Source organism: Artemia franciscana, chromosome 13 (genome assembly GCF_032884065.1).
Source record: "Artemia franciscana chromosome 13, ASM3288406v1, whole genome shotgun sequence".
Classification (NCBI taxonomy): Eukaryota; Metazoa; Arthropoda; class Branchiopoda; order Anostraca; family Artemiidae; genus Artemia; species Artemia franciscana.
This window is the reverse complement of record NC_088875.1, coordinates 42,768,253-42,791,008: the sequence shown is the minus strand read 5'-3', so window position 1 is coordinate 42,791,008 and position 22,756 is coordinate 42,768,253. Positions and strand designations below refer to the sequence as shown.

At 34.3% G+C, this 22,756-nt stretch overlaps 1 protein-coding gene across 1 annotated transcript in view; it reads right to left on the bottom strand.

Moving 5' to 3' along the window:
• LOC136034961 (dnaJ homolog subfamily A member 2-like) overlaps positions 1-22,756 on the bottom strand; it is a gene marked incomplete in the record, with an annotated part of 23,792 nt that extends 1,036 nt beyond the window's left edge. Inside the window, 6 exon segments of the mRNA XM_065716515.1 lie at positions 3,836-4,160; positions 5,921-6,054; positions 9,578-9,658; positions 14,911-15,185; positions 19,153-19,234; positions 22,648-22,756. Coding sequence (XP_065572587.1) covers positions 3,836-4,160; positions 5,921-6,054; positions 9,578-9,658; positions 14,911-15,185; positions 19,153-19,221 — 884 coding nt within the window.

The following is a 22,756-nucleotide window of genomic DNA, read 5'->3' as shown; positions in this document are numbered from 1 at the left end:
GAAAGAAAAACCCATTTGATTTTTTTTTTTTTTTTTTTTACAAGTTTTAATAAGAACTTGTTAAATTGGCGTAAACTATTTGACTTATACTCTACTAGAATTTAAAAAGTATATAGGCTACTATTGCAAACACAGAAGAAATTTTTAATTTATATTTGCTAGATGTATAATATTGCCACCTAATTTTTCATTACCCAAAAGTATATGTTTTCAGTAATCCACCAGTCAACATCCACATTTTCTAATAACCTGAAACTTATAAATAAAGTACTAAATAGGACTCAGAAAATAAGATTGGAACAATCTGTTGAATGAACTTGATTAAAAAGCTCATTTGAGTTGATGTTTTTGACGAATTCTATGACTATAATATTTCAGCTACCTATTTAATCGTTTAACGGAATCCGAGTAATGGGTGTAGCAATTCTGGGAATCGAAAGCAACCGCGGGAGGCCATCAAAACAATAAGTTGCCCAAAAATCGTTTTTCAATCCAGCTTTTAGGGCGATAATGAAAGAAACATCAAAAATATTAATGCTCGTTTAAAGAATAACGGGTTGCATTGTCATTTCACTGGGGGTCTAAAAGCAGGCCGTTCTGCAATGTAGCTGAAAAGATCATAAGTAAAAATTTAAAGGAAGTATGAACTTCATGGGAGAGAGAACAGGGTAAAGTACTGAACAGTGGGCCGCAGGTGGAGCGTTTGTAGCTAAATTGTCCTCTGGAAGCTCAATGCTGGGGTAAGTAGTCAATAGAACTAGTTTATGTACTACAAATAGCAGAAGATGCAAGCACAGGATTAACTAACAAGCAATTAATATAAAGGCTTTTCTTTTAGATGAACCCCCATGAAACCGAGCAGGACTCCCTCAAGAACGTCAACAGATACACGTAGTGATTGGCCTACTAATGTAGATTCAGGATAGATAAACTACGCCTGCATGAAAAAATTTGAATTGGCATTTACAGAGGATTAAAAATTTACAACTCCCTCATACCTACAGTTTTTATTTCGCCCCTTAAGTAAATTCCGTTTCCAGCAAATACATCTAGATAAAAACACGTTTCTTTGTCCTCACGGATCTCAAATATGTAATATTTAATGCAGGGAAGAGGGGCAGTTCAACTTTCAACCAACTTCCTGTCATTTCCTGAAGGGAAGGCGTCCACACCAAGAGATAGAATAACTAGGCAGAAGCTTTGGCTACACAAAATACTATTTTAGAAAGCTTTATCTTCTTTTCAGTGAGCATAAACATCATCTGGCTTTAATCTTGTTAGGTTGGCATTACCATGTTTCAATGAAAACTTACCCAAATCCTTAAATGCTGTTAGTATTTCCAATGGGAGTATTTTTGGGAAATTTTCAAAAAAAATTTAACTTATTTTTTCACTTATATTCTTAATCTATAACATTGGTGCTATTGCCATCTGAAACCCACGGAACCAAAGGGGGATACGCACCCCTTACAAGACATGTAATTATATTGCTCCCTTCAAATCGCATTATAATACCCCCCCCCCCCCCACTCAACATGATAAAGAATTCCTGGTCTGATGCTCAGTTATTAAGACTTGTGAAGCAGACAAAACATTATTTGGTCTAGTTTCTAGTGCATCATTTTTGTTTGAGAGACGTATCTAAAATTTTATTTTGTCAACTTTTCACAGAAGGAATAGCAGTTTAAGAGTCACATAGAAGTAAAATTAAACCTTAACAGGAGATAATAATAAAAATAAATAAATTAAAAGAGAACAAAAACAAGAAGCCTGTCTGCTATAAATATGAAAATTTGAAATTGCTTATTACATTTTGCTCCCTAACCAAAATTTTTCCTTTGTTTTACTGGCTGGGAGTTTTCATTTGCAGGCCCGCAAATTTTCAAGATAATAAACTGACAGGTAACTTACATACAAACCTAATCAATAGAAATGACACACAGGATTTTGTTTTTAAAAACACTATGCTTAAATTGAGTACTTGACTGTGGCGCAAAAGGTCTGAACAAACGAAGTCAGTTGGGGCACAGAGAAGACGTTCCAGACGTGAAGTCGAAATATTCAGATTTTTATTGTTATTAGAAGTTTTTTAATAATAAAAAAACTCAGTCTTATTTGAAATGTTATACGTCGTTTTTTTTTCTTTGTTTTATTTGCAAAACTGTCAATTGTAGTCAAACTGTCAAAAGCTTAAGGCTTTTGACAGGGCAAAACTAGGGAAGTACTTCCTCAAACTAACTTCTTATCTCTAAGAAGTTAGTATACAATAATATCGTCCGAATTTTAGCTCAAGAATATTTTTTTCTGTCTGATTCTATTATTACACCTGAACATTTATTGTTGTATAATAAATATTATATATTACACATAACATATATTTTATTTATATATAAATAATGATATAATAAATATTTACATGTTTTACAAACGAACGTTTCTATACAATTAAATATTTATCATATACAACAGCCACGGAGAAAAGAAGAAAACAGAGAGGTTTTCTCGAATTTCTTTTTGCATAGCTGTACGTCTACTTTAATCTCATAGCAGGCCAGAGTTAGTCTAAGGCACCCAAAGTGATAATTATGGCACCTCAAAGAAGCCCTATAGCGTAAAATAATAGTATGAAATATCGTCTGTTTTTGATTATACCTACAAGACTGAAGATAACCAGAAGGACTTACTTCTTGCACTATAGGTAGATAGATTGAATTAAGAAATAGGTAGGAAATTCAGCTTTTTGCGCCTTTGGGAAAAAACCGGTTAGGTTATATTTGGCCAGACGCGAAACAAAAGTAAAAAAAAAAAAAAAAAAAAAAAAAAAAAAAAAAAAAACAATACTTTTTTCGTATAATTTTATCATCTGACCAGTTAACGTTAAATAGAACTAGTTGACTTTTTCCTAGTGAACAAACTTGAGTTTACCCTTTTTCAATTTCCTACATTCTTAAAACAAAAAATCAAATGAAATAGTTACCAGGGACAATGACCTTCCCTCGAGATTCCTATTCTTACTTTACTACTTGCCCGGATAGCACCTGATGTTATTGGTTGTCTTGTACAATACGATACTTTATTAATAAACACAATTATAACTCTTTACATTACACATCTAGTGCACTGATGGAAAAACATACGTCTTGTTGGCGTGCAGTAGTAAAAATTAACCGTTTTCTAAACACACCAAAAATAAAGTAATAAATAGCTTACAAAAAAAAATCTGATTTTTAGAATATTTTCTAAAAATCAAATAAAAAGCTTACGAAGGGCAGTGAATTTCCACGAAGGAATTTTAAGCGTAAGAACTCAAAGTGTTAAATAGCCATATACGTAGAAGCCACAAAAAGAAAAAAATTCCATGAGAGAGAGCTTCTTCTTCATACACAGATCTCCTTTCACTGTTTTAAACAATTCATGTTTTAATAGCTGTTAAACAAAAAAATTAGATGAATTAGGTATCAAGGCTAGAGATTCGTGTAATTAACTTTATAACCTGGCTGGGTAGCACTAGATGGCATAGGTTGCCTTTTATTCTAAGAGAAGAAGTCAAGGTCCCCAGTGCCTAGAATTTCAGTTCACCTAGGTCACCTAAAATTTCGATTCCCACAAATTTTGTTTATCTTTAATATAAAAATACCGCCCAGCACAAAATATCATGCAGAGTAAATGAAAATGTGATGGCTTCTTGTGAACTGGCTTCAAATGTCCACCAGCTAGAGAGTTACGCCAGGCGAAATTTTTGTATTAGGCATATTTATATTCGAAAACTTTTACTAGTTTCCGATAGTCTTAACCAACAAATCAAATGAGGTACTTACCAGGGGCGATGACCTTTCCTGGGGGATGTCTAAGCACTAGATCTCTTCCGTCTAAGTGTTTAATAACCATAGAGAACCCGCAAAGAGAGTCCGTCAGAGACAGCTTCTTCTTTACAAACAAATCGTCACCTACTCTTTTGAACAGCTCATGTTCTTGTTCTTGAATGACCATAACGACGTCACCAGTAACATAGCCAGGAGTTTGGTCTCCTTCCCCTTTAAATACAATCTTCTGGCCGTGTCTCATCCCTTTGTCAACGTGCACTTCTAAAAGTTTTGATTCCGATATGGTCTTTCTACCTTTGCATACTTTGCACTTATCTTTTTCCGGTATTACCTTACCTAAAAAAGCCAAAAATTAATACTATTTACAGCAACAAATTATCCTATGTACAGCAAAAAAATTTTCCACAAAAAAAAACTTACTATCTCCCCTCATGAACATATCCAAGACCTTATTCTTGGCGGTGGTTGTGGGGAGGGGTGGGGGAGGCAGATTCAAACTTATGGCAAAGCTTACCCATAACACTAATGTACTGCTTGAAATAATACGATTTTGCTACCTTTGCTCTTTGTTTCTTCTTCTAGTGTTACTTTATCTTAGAAAACAAGGCTTTCGAAAAACAAAAGGCATCATCACATCTTTCCCGAAAAGTACGTTGGAGTTTATTTGGGAGAGGAGGTGGAGAATCACATTTTTGTTAGGTAGCTTTAGCTCTGCTCTATTTCCAAATGATATGGTTTTGTTCCCTACGCCCTTTTCTGGTATCAATAACCTATTGACTATGGAAAAAAACAAAGAGTACAACAGATACAGCTTGTTACCTCAAACTAGGCACATGCGCACGAATCATTTGAGACAGGGCATTTCGGGTGCGTAAGTTTAGACCGCATTGACTAGAAATAAAATAAAACCAAGAAGGAACTAAACTACAGCCAGTAAACAAACTAAGGAAAGAGTATATGTCTCGTAAAGACTTCCGATAATACATCTTCCAAAAAAGTTAACAGTTTCCAAAAAGACCAAAAAGTAAAAAATAGAGAGAAATCAAAATCAAAATCGAAAGACTACACTGTAATGGACTAGTGAACTGAAAATTGTAGCTAGTAAGATAGCAGAAAGAAATTAAGATAATGAGTAGTTTCATCCCAATCTCTCCACTCTAAGCGTTTTCCAAGATTTCTGGTTTTCGAGATTTGCGTTTCCCCCTCCACCCCCTACTGTCCCTGGATCCGATCCAAATTGAAAATGGAGCATCTGAAACATGACGTCTTTCTATATATCAAGTTTCATTAAGATCCGGTCACCCATTCGTGAGATAAACGTACCTCATTTTCCACGATTTATCCCATCAAGCTTATTCTTCCCATCAAGTTTCATCCCGAGCTCTCCACTTTAAGAGTTTTCCAAAATTTCCTGTTTTCCCCTCCAACTCCCCCCAATGTCACTGGGTGCGATCGGGATTCAAAATAAGTGCTCTGAGACACGAGATCCCTCGAAATATCAAATTTCATTAAGATCCGATAACCAGTTCGTAAGTTAAAAATACCTCATTTTTTCTAATTTTTCCGAATTAACCGTCCACACACTTCCCCCTTCCCCAGATGGTTAAATCGGGGATGCGACCATTTCAAATTTAATCTGGTCCGGTCCCTGATACGCCTGCCAAATTTCAGCGATTACTACATTGATCACATATTTAGTTTCGGATCTTCTTCATGTAAAAACCGGGACGGTCCGGGATTCGAATCTTAGAACTCTCACACCCTAAACGAGAATCATACTCCTTGACCAGCACGCCACACTTAAGAATAAAATCATTTGTTTATTGGCAAACAAAATTCTTCTCAACAATTTCGTTCGTTCGTTCGTTCGCTCGCTCCCCCCCCCCCAAATGGTCGAATCGGGGAAGAGACTATTTCTAATTTAATCTGGCCTGGTCCCTGATATGCCTGCCAACTTTCATCGTACTAGCTTATCTGGAAGTGCCCGAACTTGCAAAACCAGGACCGATAGACAGACAAACCGATTGACAGAAATTGCGATTGCTATGTCACTTGGTAAATACCAAGTGCCATAAAAAGGAAAAAAAGTTATTTACCTTCGCCTTGACAATCGCTACAAGTTGACTGCATTTGTTGCACCATTCCTGGGGCAAACTGTCTATAAGTTACTTTCGAACCTTGACCATTACAGCCTGTACATCGCTTTGTACTGCCAGATACTCCACCAGTGCTAATAAAGAAAAGATTAAGTAAAAGGGGGTAGATGGGTACTCACAAAAAATCCAAGGGGGGAGAGTGACTGACATACGAAAAAGAAGTTTATGGCAGGAAAACACTACACTTCTTTGAGCATTACAGATTTTTCACTTTTGTAAATTATTGGTTTTCTGGAGGAGAGGGAGAGGGGGACTGAGGGCCTACCGTCCCACACCTGGGGAGAGGTGGCTGAATAGATTTCCAATTTCTTATAAGTAAATCATTCCATTTTTTGAGACAGCGAAATTCAATTATATGTAAACCTTATAATGTTTAATTTTAAAAATAAAACAATATATTTTTGGTAAGAAGGTTCATTCTGATGGTTTATGCACTCAAAAACCAACTACTTCATAAATGACTAAGGGACTTGACGGACGTAGCGTTATCTTTCAGCGTTTTAAGAGCATATACATGCGAATGATAAGCTGACCTTTTCAGACAAATATTGATGCACTCTTGGCAAATTTCTAAAATATGAACAATCAGCGAAAACAATCTGCTTGACTAAGCCATGAAGAAGCCCATACAGTGAGCAGTAAACATTTCCCAACAGCTTACATTGAAAATATTCGCACTAACTGCGAGAAAATCTCTCAAAGTTAAAAGTTAGACTAAAACGGCTCAAAAAGTTAGCCTAGGTGTTTATATTGAAGGAAATCCTAGTTCAGAAGCTGACCAAAAGTAAGGCCGTCTTTCCAAAAAATGCTACGTCTTTCAAGCCCTTTAGGACATATCCTCGTATCTACATAATCCTTTGCACTTGTTTTAAGCGCTTGATAAAACTAGCAGTTTTTAAGAATATCAGATTTGTTTGTTGGTTCGAACTACTAAGAATTTACTTGGAAAACTCAAGTTTGTACAAATATATGTTAAGTGTTAGTCTCCTAAAATAGATTTTTCGTTATAAAGATGAATTTTAAATTATTTATAAAACATAATTATTTATTAATTATTTATTTATGAAATTTAATTATTTATAAAATTATTTAATTATTTATTCTGCTATTTAAATGAAAGCTGTTCATGAACAAATTAATTACATGAATGTTCCCTGGTCCTGTGAAATCATAATTAATAAGAAAACCCCTAGAGAAACTATTCTGCACTAACACCCTACAGAATACGAACATTACCAGATACTTTCTTTTGATGTTAATCAATTTTAGAAAATTCTATAAAATTTAGTAATAAAACTTTGCGATTTTTTTTTATGAATTCTATACGACTGGGTTTTACTGCAGGCCAAACCGAAACCCATCCTGGTCAAAGTGAGAAATTTGGGTCAAGGGCTTCTTGCCATATCAGAAAGTAGTTGTATAAGGTGAATAAGATTTCAGGAATAGATCCAAAGCCAACACTATTCTCCATTAATGTGCTTTCAAGATCATATCTCTACTCCTTCCCTATTTCTCCAGTTTAGAAGATTGCATAAAAGATAGGTTTGTGTCTTAGCTTAAACAAAGAAAAACTTCGTTCCTTAATTTGGATTTGAGTGCGTTTATCTTTGACCCTAAAGTTCTGAAACCACATTTCTAATGATTTGAGTGCGATTTTAAGCCACTAAGAATTTTTTTAATTTAACATAGGATTCTACAAATTGAATAAATCCAGAATTAGGAGAGATATTAGACTCAAAAAACTTTCATTCTTAAGAAAGTTATAATTTATAACACAAAGTTTGTCTGAGTTCATCGAAAGTTCAATGCACTTAAGAGGGGAGAAGGAGGAGGAGTTAGATGCTTCAGAAGACTTTTCTGGTATATAATTTAGGTCCTGGATGTATTCCTGGAAGTTCCATTCGCCTCAACGACTGTCCAAGATAGCAAAAAGAAAATTACAAAAGATTTTAGCCCAAATTATATATGATCATTGTATTTTGAATACCGTGACTTTCATCTTCTTCATAATTTAACAACAAACGGTAAACAACCGATGAGGAAAAAAGAATCGCGTTATTGAAAATACAATGGGTATGCATAACTTGGTCAATATGTTTGCCCACTACAGATAGTGGGGGGGAGGGGAGGGGTGAGATGAAGCAATCCAAATTTGGTGAAGATATTAGTAAGTATTTCTGAATGTTTTAAAGTAGTTACCAGAATTTTGAAGCATTTTCAAGTCGTTCATTATGAAAAGAATAGCCCCTAAACGGAGACCATCAAAACCCATTGGAAGTCAACGCGAGCAATCAACGCGTAAAATCAGCCGGCTACGACGGTAGTAATAATATTGAACTATCTTAATTCTACACTATACCCTTTTTGATTCCAGCTGATTTATTCTTGGATGTCCATAAAGCTCTAAACTTTGCATTTTGACGTAAGAAGAAGTGCGTTTATTTAGTTTTAAAAGTTTTTCTTTTGATTTTCTTTGGTGTCAGCTTCAGTTGAAAAGGCTTACTCTTTACCATCTTTTTATCATGGATTGTTTGAACTACTGCTCTCTTGAATATGAGATAGGTTGAAGCGACCCCCCTCCCCTTCAAGTACTATTGTTAATTTTAAAGCTGTAAATCAATTAAAGTAAACCAAGATAGAAGAAAGAAGTTCTATTGCTAGTACTGGTTGGAGTGCCACATGCTGTAGATGCCCAGCGAGTGGTGGCTGATTCTCTCCTCTCAGTGTTTCCATACAGTGCGTTTTAGAGGAAGTCGACCCCAAAAACCAAGCGGCGAAAAATTCGACTCCCAGCGGTAAGACAGTTTACTAATTATGTGATTAGTAACCAAGTCAGTAATTACGTGAAGTTTCAGCACTTTCTTTTCTTGTAATTAATTTAATAATTGTAATTACTAGTAACTAATTGTTTACTAATTAATCAACCAAGTCACTAATTACGTGAAGTTTCAGCACTTTCTTTTCTTGTTTAAAATATCTTGTAAACCACCAACACTGTGTGTAATCACTTGCCAAAATATAAAAAAAAAACGAACAAAAAGTAAGAAATTTATTTAAAAGGAAATGTAAATAAATAAAATAATTATTAATTGGATTACAGATCTTGCATTGATATTGACACCGTATGTGGGCTTATAGCCCCCTAAAGAGGCTATACTAAAAAGAATGGGAAACTTAAATAGTGATATTCGGCAAACCTGATGAATCTACTAAAAACTAAAAAAAGAAGGAAATTTAATAATTGTAATTACTACTAACTAATTGTTTACTAATTAAGTAACCAAGTCACTAATTACGTGAAGTTTCAGTACTTTCTTTTCTTGTTTAATATTAATTGATTTAAAACACACAAAAATATAAAAATAAAAAAAAACCTTGCAAAGATGGGGACAATATTGTGAAAGCACATCTTTATTTCTTTTATAACATCCATATTTTTTTTAATTGCATTAAAGATTTAAAACAGATACAGCTTTGTAACTAAACACCAGACTAGTTTAATCAAAAACAAAAAATCGCCTTAATAATATTAACGAAATTGAGTTGTTATTATATAATAAGGAAGTATACCTAACGATAAAAGCGGTTCCTACTTACCCAGAGCAAGAAGAACATATGACACTTTTATTTATTTGCAATTTGGATGTCTTGCCGTTGTACAACCCTTCAAGTGATACCCTAAAACGAAATTAAATCACATAAGGCCTTGTGACTTGGCGACTAAAAATAAAAGTAGGTCATACAAAGCTTCATTATTGTGACTTGGTGAACTACACTGCCACTAAGCAAATGGCCATGGAATACAGTAAAGAGCTTAGCAATCAGTGTCCATGCAATAGAAAAAGACGTACCAATCCACATCCTCAAAAGAAATTTATAATTGTCAAATGGGTACTTTCAGAACTGAGTAAAGTGCGTTTTAGGAGAAACGCAGAAAAATTCCAAAGAGTGAATAGATAATTGCTAAGGCTTATGTCCCCTAATCAATTTTTAGTGCAATGTTGAAAGTTACTTGGTCAAACGTTGCGCCACCTAAAAGTGAAGATGCACCCAAAGCTCCATTTTTCTTGTGAAAAATGCGCCGAATGAACGATTTTCCCAATAAAAAAAATTAACCAACTCGAAAAATTCAGAGCACAACCACCCCAAAAAGCGTCGAAAGTATAACAGTTCAAAATAGGGATGGAACCTTTTAATCGACAGTGAACAGATATAAAAATTTTAACTTGATATTTCGAACACAATCATTTCGAAAAGAAAGATGTTTTTTGTTCTTTACCATATGTTCCAGGGCTGAGTGAAAAACTTAAAAGAATTTTACAAAATAATGCTTTAAAGGTAGCTTTAAGATGTAGTAATACATTGGCTAGTTTTCTAAATTCTGGAAAGGATCGAACTTACGTAGAGCAATAAAGTGGGGTTTCAAAATCCCAGGTACTCGTGGAAGCTCTTATGTGGGACGTACTAACCAGAATTTGAAAATGAGATTGCTACAACATCATAATTCTATTTCATCGTCCTTGAAGCAAAATTCTAAACCTGAAGATTCACGTCGGCTCTATCAGAACATAATTATAATTATCCAAATCATTTTAATTTGTTTAAAAATGTTTTTTTGATTTCTAGGGACCAAGGTTTAAAGCAAATTTTCAGGGAAACAATCGAAATTAAAAAACAAAAATTATTCAAGAATAATTCCATGAACAGAGATACAGGTGAATTTGGATTGAATTCAATTTATGATAATTTACTGAAGTCAAATAAACTAAATCTCATTTCACCTAAGAGCTTTGACCTCTGTCCTAATGAACCAGAACCAAAAAGGTCAAGGAGATTTGCTTTCGCTGTTGCATTGAAAAAAAAAGAGCAATAAACCATATATAATTAGTTTATTGGGTATAAATTTTATATGTTTTTATGGATGTCTTTTAGTTTTACTGCTGATGATGAACACTGTATATGTGTTCGAAATATCCAGTTAAAAATTTTACGACTGTTCACTGTCGATTAAAAGGTTCAATCCCTGTTTTGAACTGTTATACTTTCGTAATGGAAAGGCAATGTGGTCTTCGAAGCTATCTACAAAAAAACGTAAAAATGGCGCAAACGGGCCCCTTATGGTAACTCTGTTTTAGTGAGCCATTTTTCTGCTCACCAACGGTTTTAAATGTAAGAAGACAATTTTAATCTTCTTCTTGGAACTCCAACCCTTCCAGAGTCCACTTCGATCTCCTTCTGGCTTCCAAGCAAATTCCATCTGCAGGTGATCATGGGTCAGCATTAACTATTGCTACCCTCTGTCTAATCTACTCGCAGATAGAATGTTGTAGAAAATTGAAGACACGTCTGTATAGTTGTCTTTCAGTGTTGGCTGGTAGGCCCGAGAGCAGCAACACGTTGTGAGGCTGGAGGTTTGCCTTACTGAAGGTTTTCCTAATATTGACTACTTCTAGCTGGATGAAATGACATACAAATATCAAGTGGTTAAGGGATTCTGGAATAGATTTGCAAAAGTTAACTCTATCCACCTCCCAAATAACATTTTTGAAATTTTGTGCACGTGGTTTTTTAGGTTGGAAATAAGTTTAAAATAGTTACTTGCCTTTTTTTTATAGCAGGTTTAGATCCTTCCCCAAGAAAAAGGTTAAGTAATATCATATGTCTGGCATGGTGAATGGATAGATATGAAATTAATGAATCTATGTGTCTAAATGAGGTAAGTGTTGTGTCCGTTTGGTATACAATTTACATACAGACTTGTAAAAATCGTTTGTTTCAGAGGAAAAATATACATTCAGATGAAAACCCATAATTTACAACAGTTTCAGAAACAAAAACTGGAAACAATTGAAGCAATCTACTAAGTTTTCAACAAAGCACGATTACCATCTGAAATTTCACAGGCTGTGGGATGGTGCTGCACCACTTTTATTCGTGGCAATTTCATTTTGTGTCAAGTTTGATTTTTTATTCACAGAAAATTTTTAATTGTTTCAATTCAGACTCTTCGTTTATTCAGGATAATTCCTGCTTAGTTTAGATTTGGATTGCACGAGTTAATTTATAATCCGCTCAGTTTTAGTATCACTCCTTTGACTTCTGTTGAAGAAGTTTTCTTGTCCTTTAAAATTTCTTTTATATGTTTTTATGGCATTTGAATTATGTCACCAAGTGACATATAGCGATCGCAATTTCTGTCGGTCTGTCTGTCTGTACCGGTTTTGATAGTTTGGGCACTTCCAGATAAGATAGGACGATGAAATTTGGCAGGCGTATCAGGGCCCAGACCAGATTAAATAAGAAATAACCGTTTCCCCGATTCGAACATCTGAGGGGGGGGGGGAGAGTGGGAGGACGGTTAGTTCGAAAAAATTAGAAAAAATGAGGTATTTTAAACCTACGAACGAGTGATTGGATCTTAATGAACTTTGATATTTAGAAGGACCTCGTAACTCAGACCTCTTATTTAAAGTCCAAACCGGATCCAGTGTCATTGGGGGAGTTGGGAAGGCTGGAAATTCTGGAAAACACTTATTTGGATGAGACTGGCTGGGAAGAATAAACACAAGTCCTAGATACGCGATTGACATAACCGGATTGGATCCGCTCTCTTTGGGGGAGTTGGGGGGTTTCCAGAGCTTTGGCGAGTTCGGTGGTTCTGGACGTGCTAGGACAATGAAAATTGGTAGGCGTGTCAAAGACCTGCACAAATTGACTTGATAGAAGTCGTTTCCCCGATTCGACCATCTGGGGGAGGGGAGCTGGAGGGAGAGGAAAAATTGAAAAAATGAGGTATTTTTAACTTCCGAATGGGTGACTGGATCTTTATTAAATTTGATATTTAGAAGGATCTTTTGTCTCAGAGCTCTTATTTTAAATAAGAGCTCGAAGGATATTTTGAAAGATCTTGGAAAACGCTTAGAGTGGAGAGATCGGGATAAACTTGGTGGGTAGGACAAGCAAACGTCGTAGACACGTGATTCACGTAACCAGACTGGATCCACTCTCTTTGCAGTGCTTTGGCGAGTTCGGTGCTTCTGGACGTGCTAAGACGATAAAAATTGGTAGGCGTGTTAGGGACCTGCATAAATAGACTTGATAAAGTCGTTTTCACCGATTCGACCATCTGGGTGGCTGAAGCGAGATAAAAAATTAGAAAAAATGAGATATTTTTAACGTACGAATGGGTGATCGGATCTTAATGAATTTTGACATTTAGAAAAACCTCGTCTCTCAGAGCTCTTACTTTAAATCCTGACCGATATTAAGCCTCTGATTTTCCTTTTAAATCAATCTGTTGATTCTTAGAATTTTACTAGAGCTCATGCCATATGAGCTCTTGGGTCTTCCGACCTCGTCACAAGTGCCATATGAGCTCTTAGCTCTTGTATTTTTAATCTTTGTTTGGTTCCATTGCTTTATTTAAATTCAACCCATTTTTTCGCCATCAACTGTTTTTCCGTTTCAACTCCCTTTTTCCTCGTTGTTTTTTCTTGTCCTTTAAATATTCTTTATACGTTGTTTTTTAATCTTTTGTTTGTTTCAATAGCTTTATATATATTCAATCCGTTTTTTTTTCTCCCTAAAATTTTGTAAATGGAAAAGCAGTGAGGCTTAAGAAATTACTTACCATGTTATATACCGTTATTGTATTTATACACTGTTTTATATACCAGCTTATCAAGTCTCTAATAATATAAAGTTGAACAGAAGTCACACCAGAAGAAGAACGGCAACACGGTCCAAATAAAAATACATTCTCTGCAGCTTTTAAACTAAATATATAACAACAAAGAAAACACTGTCCCTCCGTCATAGCAGGCATGACTTGCTAAAAAGATAACAAAAAAATATTGATCCAATAAGAGAGACACACTCCCGCCGTTTACCTGTGCCATTTAACCAAACACTTGGAAAACTATAAGTTCTATGACTATATTAGTTCTATGACTATCTCCCTTGGTTCTACTTCCCTAGGAATGACGCATGGACGGATAACAGATAGACATATCTATTAGCAAATGAGCTAACATCATTTTTATACAATCCTAATAGGGGGGGAGAGGGGGGTTGTCAGAATTGCCTCTCTCTCAATTGGACCATCTGTCTTGGCTTTTTCTACAATTAGCTATGACTTGATGCCTAGAACTATTCCATATTAATTCAAAACAAGAAGTGAATTATGGATCAAACAAAATACTGAGATTATCATTTCAGAATCTGGAACTCAGAGGACTTCGCTTCTCATCAATATTTTGAACAAATGTAGATAGGTTAGAGCTTTGCATATTGAAAGTCCAATATTAAAAAAGCTGAAGGAAGCCGTCAAGAATCTCATAAAGGAAGTGTCTGAGAGAATAGAAAGTGCATTTGGTATTCAATTACCATTTTAGATTTTTTTTTTTCTGCAAAAAGAGTAAATAAACATAAAACTAAAGTGAAATAATAAAATATTTCCGGCGAAAAAGAACAGGACTAGCGAAATAAAATATAATAAACCCAAGGTAAGGAGAAAAGGGGTAATAATCCACCCCCCCCCTAAAAAAAGGATCCATAATGCATCTCCACTTACTTTAATGAAGACTAGTTTAATAGAAATGTATTATAAGTAAAAATTTTTAAACAACAGGGAAACAAAAACAAATACTGGATGAAAAAAAAAACATTTTGAAATAGGATCACTCTAAAAGCAGAGGCGACTTTAGTATTATTGACCAAAAACATTGGAGATAATGAATTTGCCACCCAGCATGTGCACACAGATTCAGGCCTTGATCGAGAGGGGGGTTACCCATAAACCATATTTTTTACACCAGATCTGATGGGGAAGGAGAATTTTAGTGGGGAGCTCCTCACATTCCCTTTCTCCAAGCATATATATTTAGTCTAGCATAGTAAAATACAGGAATATTTAAACAAAGTAAACATACTTTAATGGGTGCACTGTATCTTCGCCTTTTCTTGGCCCACGTTTCCGTCCTCCGCCCATGAACATTCCTCCTCCAAAAAGAGTTGAGAACAGATCACCACCGAATCCCGCCCCTTCATGAGCACCCTCTTGTATCCCTTGAATACCAAATCGATCATAAACTTCACGTTTGTCTGGGTCTGATAAAACCTCATAAGCAAAGGATATTTCCTTAAATTTCTCGCCAGCATTTGGATTTTTATCAGGGTGAAACTCCTTTGCAAGTTTTCTATAGGCCTGCAATAAAGTCGAAAAATGTTTAGTTAGCTTGAAACAAAAAACTATGCCGAAATAAGAAAAATACTAAAAAAAAAAAGATGTCTTAGGCTATCCACTGATTGTAAGTATTTTTTTCTGCAAAAATAACAATACTACTGCAGTTCAAAAGAAAAAAAGAAGAAGAAAGAAAAAAAAGAGAAGAGAGAAGAAGAAGAAGAAACAGTAAATAGCTAAAGCTAAAAGGAACATCTTAGTAACAAAACGCAGTTCTAAAATTTGTATCCCTTTGGTCTTTTTTTTTCATTTCACTTTGTTCTTGTACTTTTCTTTTTAGTTTATATATAAATGTTTACATCTTTTTTGGTCCAAACTGAACCACAAACATCTTCTTGATATAGTAAAAGCAAAACATTCGACATCTAACTCCTTCTAAAAAAAATAGGTTATTGACAAGGGGGGGGGGGTAGAACGACCGTTAGGGGAGTTTCCCTTCTACTTTGTCCAGGTATGTTCATACCTGGAGTTGTAATCCCTTCATAGACAAGTCATTTCTACCAGTTTTGGTTGTCTAATATACTATAAAACCGTCATGGAAATGTGACCTTATCTGAACACTGTCTGTAGAGATACAGAGGAGAATTAAATTAATACTTCACTGAGATCTACTTTATATGCTTCAAATTCTTCACAGGTTTTTATGATTTAAGTATGCATCATTTGCATTTATTTTCCATGTTGTTTTTCTGCCTGAATTTTTAATGGTTGGGCGTGGAAAGAAAATTTTAACATCATTTGATAGCTGAGATTTATCAATCTACCCAATCACAATTTTGAGATTTACTTTGCAAAATAAGAAATATATTCAAAACAGAAAGTTTTTCTTTCTTTCTTTTTAAAGGAAATGATATTCAACAAATATTTAATGTGTGTTAACAAACCTCTTTAACCCGTTTAAATAAATTCTTGCTATATTAGACAAAAAAATCTATATTAAATAAATTTCTATTTTCCGCTTCTGAAGTACAAGATACCGTTAAAATCGAGGAAAAACCTAAATCCTTCATAGATTTTGTATTTTTTTTAAATCAACAGGCGTGACTTTGGTATATGTTGGGCACTAATAAAACATATGTACAAAATTCAATACAGTCACAGCTAAATACAGCATATGCCCCACTCAACGCAGAAGCAGCCCTTGCGAATAACACCACAGGCCTTCATCCATGGCAAGCGTTGCCTCTCTGTACTTGTTTTGCTCACAACATTCATTAGCTCAGACCTTTTGGTCCTTGTCAATGCAGTCTCGCGTTGCCTACTTCCGCTTCGCAGCTAATGGAGTCGGGATATTGGTCCTTCAAAAGTTTATCATGACGTTACTTTTCCAGTTTCTTTTCAGTCAATACTCTTCGGGTTTTATAGTTTATATCTATCCTAAGAGTTCCAAAATTATTTATGTTTCTAGCTCTATTTTAAATGTGTAGACTAGTGAAAGAACTTGTATTTTTTTTTTACTCCTCCCTCAATTCACTATAGTTGGAAGCTGCCTTTCGTCCTAACACGTTTTTTACTATAATATTACATTTCTTTTAATTTTATAGTTTATGTTTTTTAAATTTGTTTTTAGTTTGATTAGTTCAACTTATTTTTAGGGCACACACATATAATAGATTCTACGCACAAATAACATGATTTTGTTCTCACACAATTGTTACTATAATATTGCATTTACTTTTTTTTTACATTTTTTAACCATGTTTCTAGTTTGATTAGTTCAACCTTTTTTTTAGAGCACACACACATATTAGACTGCCCTCATTTCTGGTGAGAAGGTGACTCCGCACACTAAATCCTTCCATTGATTATGCCACTGCCTGAACAATTAGTGCTTTTGATTATAATTGCAACGTTCTAATTTTAATGTTGAATATGTTCACTATTACTTCAAACCACTTTTCAGTAAAGATATTCTACAATACTCAGAGGTTCCAGCTCAATCAGCAGATTACTTATCCAAATAAGCAACAGTTAAAACAAAGAGAAAACTTATGCTCTCTTAATTTCCCAGAGCCATCCAGATAAAATGCAGACTCGAAACAGCCAACAAGTTTTATTGAGTCACAGGAGGGTACTGGTTGGGCAGTGGTGATACCAATTAGGTCAATTTCTATTTTTCCCATCTATTTTTTCAATGCAGATAGAGATTTACAAAGCAGTTTATTTTATTAAGTAAAACAGTCAAAACCTAGCAATGGATTTAAAATGAACAGAAATTTCTCTATACAATAGGGCAGCCCCCTCATCAATCCTTCACTTTTTATGCTAAAGTTTGACTTTTTGTCATAATTGTTTATGAAAGACTCCTGAAACACAAGGGCTATTTGATTGGAATAAGAAGTTGTTTGAAACTACTAAAAAAAATTAACGTAACGAGTGGAAGATTGAGGAGGGGGCACCCTCCTTATATACTGAATAATTTCTGTTTGTTTTAAGTTTCATTGTTGCTTCTTATTTCCAGTGGGAAAAAAAACTTTTTTTTTTTACAAATTCAATGCACTATCAGGATTCCACAGCTCTGATTTCTTTCAACAACTCAGCTTTTCTTGGCCTTCAAAAACAGTGTTATAACTATTTTTCTTCGCCTGGACCTACAAAAACTACTAAGTTATTTTCCTCTTTTCCTACATAAAATGTTTATATGTATTTAAACATATATATGCAATTTATTTCAACAATCTCAGAGAACACTATGTGGAGATCATGAAGTTTTTGGCCACTTTGAAGACCAAATAAAGCAAAAACTTCCATTTGCAAGAACAATAATACACATCTCTGTTCACCCAAATGTCTTTAGTAAAATTATTATTAAGAATTTATTCAACAAAACAACTGTTTGTTAAAAATTTTGACTGAATAATCAAATCTTGTCCAAAATTTTAGTTAAAGTCCAATATTTGAATCCTCAAGCAGAAAACTGAAAAAGTAGAAAGCTACCAACCGAATTTTCAATTATAGGTACATACACTAACAGCAATAAATTGTGTGTTTATTTGGCTGGTAGCCCACATCATAACTTGGTTAAGCCTGGGCATGATTTGAAAAACAATCAGAAATTAAATAGAAAAAACAACAACAGTTTTCACCCGAAAGAAAGGATTAACACTAAAACTTAAAACAAACAAATTATTCAGTATTTAAGGGGGGCAGCCCCCTCTTCAAAACCTCACTCTTTATGCTAAAGTTAGACTTTAGTCACAATTCTTTAAAAACAACCACTCACACACAAGGGCCATTGAACTGGAATAAGAAACTTTTTTTTTAAACATCATAGCTGGTAATAACAGGCTGAAGAGCAGGCTAAATCTTCAAAAGGGCAACATTGCTTTCAATTTTAAATTGAATGAGCCCCCTCCCCTCCAAGGTTTATTCAATCACCTTCCCCATAAAATTCTGATTTTTTAACAGTGGGCAACTTGCATAGCTTACAGTCCTTGTCCTGGTGGCTGGAAGGGAACAAAATGGCTATCTCAAAATTCTGATAGGATGGATTTGAGGGAAAACTGGGTTAGGGTGGCTTGTTGCCCTCCAACTGTCAATAGCTTAATTTTATTGGTTCTATTTTATAGGCTTTATAATATTTCTTAATAATGTGTTCCTGAGTTAGTCTTCTTTTTAAGTAATAGACTTACTTTTTCAGGTAGCTTAAATATCTAAGAAAAAAAAGAGCAGAGAATGGTAACTCTAAAACTCTAGCTACAGTAGAAAATGTCAAAGACTCCCCTAGCAAAAGGGCCTTATCCCATATTCTTTCAAAATCAGAAAAATTGGTAAAAACGCAGATCAAATTTTCTTTTGGATTTTTTTTTTTTGTAAAATAAAAGGAATGCTTTAGTAGATTTACAAGCTTCACCCCCACCAAAAAGTAGTTTGGAATACCTCTTATGCAATGCAACTAAATACAAATAATTAAGTAAATAAGACTATATACCTTTTTCAAATCATCATCTGAAACTGTTTTAGGAACACCTAAGACGTCATATAACTTTGTGTCTCCCATGATGTAATATCAACTACAATATAATAAAAAAAAAAAAAAAATGATTATCAAAGAAAGCAATGCAATTACATGACTAAAATAAAAGAGACACAATCTTCAACTCTTAATAACCTAAGCATACATACATCATTGTTCAAAAGTTTCATACAAAACAAATCTTGCAGATAGGATAGTTCATTGGATTTTTATTAAATATAACTTTCTGCAAGACACTTCACATACACTATTTTCTTAGAAAAGCATTCCTTTATAGATAATTTGTTTACAAAATATAATTTCTATATACATCTATAATTTCAAAATTTACAAAAATAATTTCTGAGACCACACAGGCTAATCATGACAAAACATAAAAAAAACTGTAAAGAAGAGATAAATGAGGATAATAACAGCCAGTGAAAAACAACAACAAAGAGGACAATGCAAACATTTTGGTCAATACCTCCACTTGACCATCTTCAGTGCAGAATAATAAAACAATACCAATAAGAATCCAAATGATAACATCAAAACTAAACCTCAAAACAAACACTAAAATAAAAAGACCATCTCTAAGCAACAATGAAAGGTTAATTGAATAAGAAAATACAATACTGAAGGGTATTTCAATCATTCAATTTATGTAGAGCCTTCTTAAGAGCTAATTGCTTAACATGTATGATATTATCAGAGATTCTGTTAGGTTGCAAAACATGATTTTGTGGATGGATATAAAAATAATCAGAATTAAGGAGTTCATAATAAATGGGGCTTTAATAGCCCCATTTATTATTACCAAGGAAAAAATATTGGTAAATGTGCTCTTTTATTTCAACTGCCTCCCTGAAAACTTGCATGAGACCTTGAATGAGTGCAATAATGGAGGTGTTATGAAAAGAAAATGGTGTAGGTTGTCACAGATCAATCAAAAAATCAAGGCTGAGAAACTGATTGAGGATTAAGATGTCTAGAAAAGGCAGTTTATGATTATCTTCTAAGGTAAACTGAAAGTTAGAATCCAAAGTGTTAAGACAAGTCAAAAAGGAGTTAAGTGACATCTCTCAATGATCCCACACAAAAATAATGTGATCCACAAACCAGCCCCAGAAATAATGTTTCAGAGGAAAAGTTTTCAAAGCAGAGGTTTCAATAAACTTCATGTAAAAAGTTGCCAAAAAGGTGAGAGGCTTGTAACCATTGATAGACTTATAATTTGGGTGGAATATTGGTTATTGTATCAGAAATATAAGGAAGACCTATTACAAAGTCAGACAAGATGCATAATAGCTACTTTTATGCAATACAGGATGATTAATATGCCATTATGCAAGATTGAAATACCATTCAGTATTGTATATTTTATTCAGTTACCCTTCAAGCATTGCTTAGATGGTCTTTTTCTTTTAAAGTTTATTTTAAGGTTTAGTGTATACAGTATTCTTTGGATTTTTATTGGTATTGTTTTATTATTCTGCACTGAAAACAGTCAAAGAGTGAAGAATAGCATTTTCTTCAGTATTTGCCTCACAGCATTTGGAAACTGGAATGCAAACACAGTAATATCACCAAATCTTATGATAAAATTGGCAATTTTCTAGTAAAATCACCAAATGAAAAAAAGTCACCAAATTTGGTGTTAAATCACCAACAATGACAACCCTGACCATTGCTGGTTATAAACTTACATTAAAATGTGAGAATTAAAACTAATAATGTTTTTTTTTTTCAAAAACCTTTTTAAAACAGCCCTAGCATCCTTAATTAAACAAAGTTCAACCAGGACTCAAAAATTTTCCCTATTATTTCTACTTTGTGTTTGTTTGTTATGGAAAGGCAATGTGGTCTTTGTTGCTATTTTTGGATATTATCACCAAATTATTTAAAGAATTTAATTATCTGCCTAGCCATGTATATATCTGTCTATGCTATTCCTAAGAGAAATTTTTTTTTGGCTAGTTGGATATTATCACTAGTTTGCATTAAGAATTCAGAAGAGTTAATTACATCTTTATTACATCTTCATTACAGAGCTTTATTACATCTGGTTAGTGGGCTATTTTTTTTTCTTTTAAATTTTAATTATTTCTAAGGTAAAGTATTATCTACCTAGTTACAGATGGTAAGTTGGCTATGATTTCTACAAGGAAAATCCTTAGATTGCTCTAAGCTGTAATTTAAGGTAAATTTAAGGTAATGATGCTTTATTAGACCTATCTGGCTAGTCCTGGCCAAGTGGGTTGGTGTGCTGGTTTCAGGATCCTTTGTCTGAGAGGACATGGGTTTGAATCCCAGTGTACCCAATTCTTCAGTTTGGGATGGGGGTCAGTGGCGTGACCCTGTAAGCTTAGCCAGAGTCAACCCAGCTCTAAATGGGTACCTGGAGAAATTGGGAAGGTAAACAGGAAGGGTGAGTGAAAGCACAGGTTGGCTGGCCCCCAACCCCCCATTGCACTTCCTGGCTGAAGGGCCAAGAAACAGAGATCAGCACCACCAGTACAGACTGTAAAGTCTAATGCCGTATCCTTTACCTTATCTGGCTAGTGGGCTGAATTAGTATGTTATTTATTTAATTTTAATTATTTCTCTAGTTGGCTTATGACTTTTTTCCTTAAAAGGATATTTTGATTAGTTAACTACTTTGATAATTCATATGAAACTAAAGTATGGTTGGGTATTATTGTTATATTCTATAGAATAGAAATTGAAATTTATTAGACATTATCCATTAGATAGGTGTATAGGTGATTCCTCTTAAGTCTATATATGGGAAATTGCCAGAGAAACAATTATTGAGCAATGTTGAAAAAGAGCATAATACAGCCTAAGTAACCTAATGGTTCTACTTTTGTTCTATTTCCCTAAGAAGAGCTGTAACTCAAAGATGTTGCCAAACAAGTTTAACCCTAAACCTATGTAAATTAGGATTTGCTAAATATTTTTGGAAGAGAAAATGCCTAAAGATTGCTTTGGGTATGCCTACTGCTCTGACTAGCCACATCTAAAGCAATAATCAGTGAAAACATATAGTCTAGTTCAAACCACTTCCTATAGCTATTAAAAGTAACTTCCAAGGGCTACAATAAGAGATAGGTTGAGATTGCTAGACAACTTTCTTCAGATGAAAGATTGTCAGATCATCCTTCTTGGTCAACCATCTTGGGCCAAACAAAATCAGGTGATACCCTAAAGGATAAAATGTGATAGGAAAATTGCAGCACGAAGTCCCCTGATGGATGAGTGATAGCGTTTAAACCAGCACGATAGATCTAGCTTAGTAAACTTGTAGGCCTAGTTGTCCTTTGAGAATTAGCCTACAAAATAGGCAATTGTCAGTCAACGAAATTATGAAACAGAGTAATTCACATTTACAATTAAACAGGAACTATCCACATTTAAAGCAATGAAAGAACAGATTATTTGAACAAGTGGAAAAACTCGAAGATTTACCTTCCTACAGGACCAGTGGAGTATGAAGTTAAGAATCTTGATCTTCCTTTCTTTCTAAAATTTCGACAACTTTGTTACAGTTTCGTAAGTCAGATCCTACCATCTATTG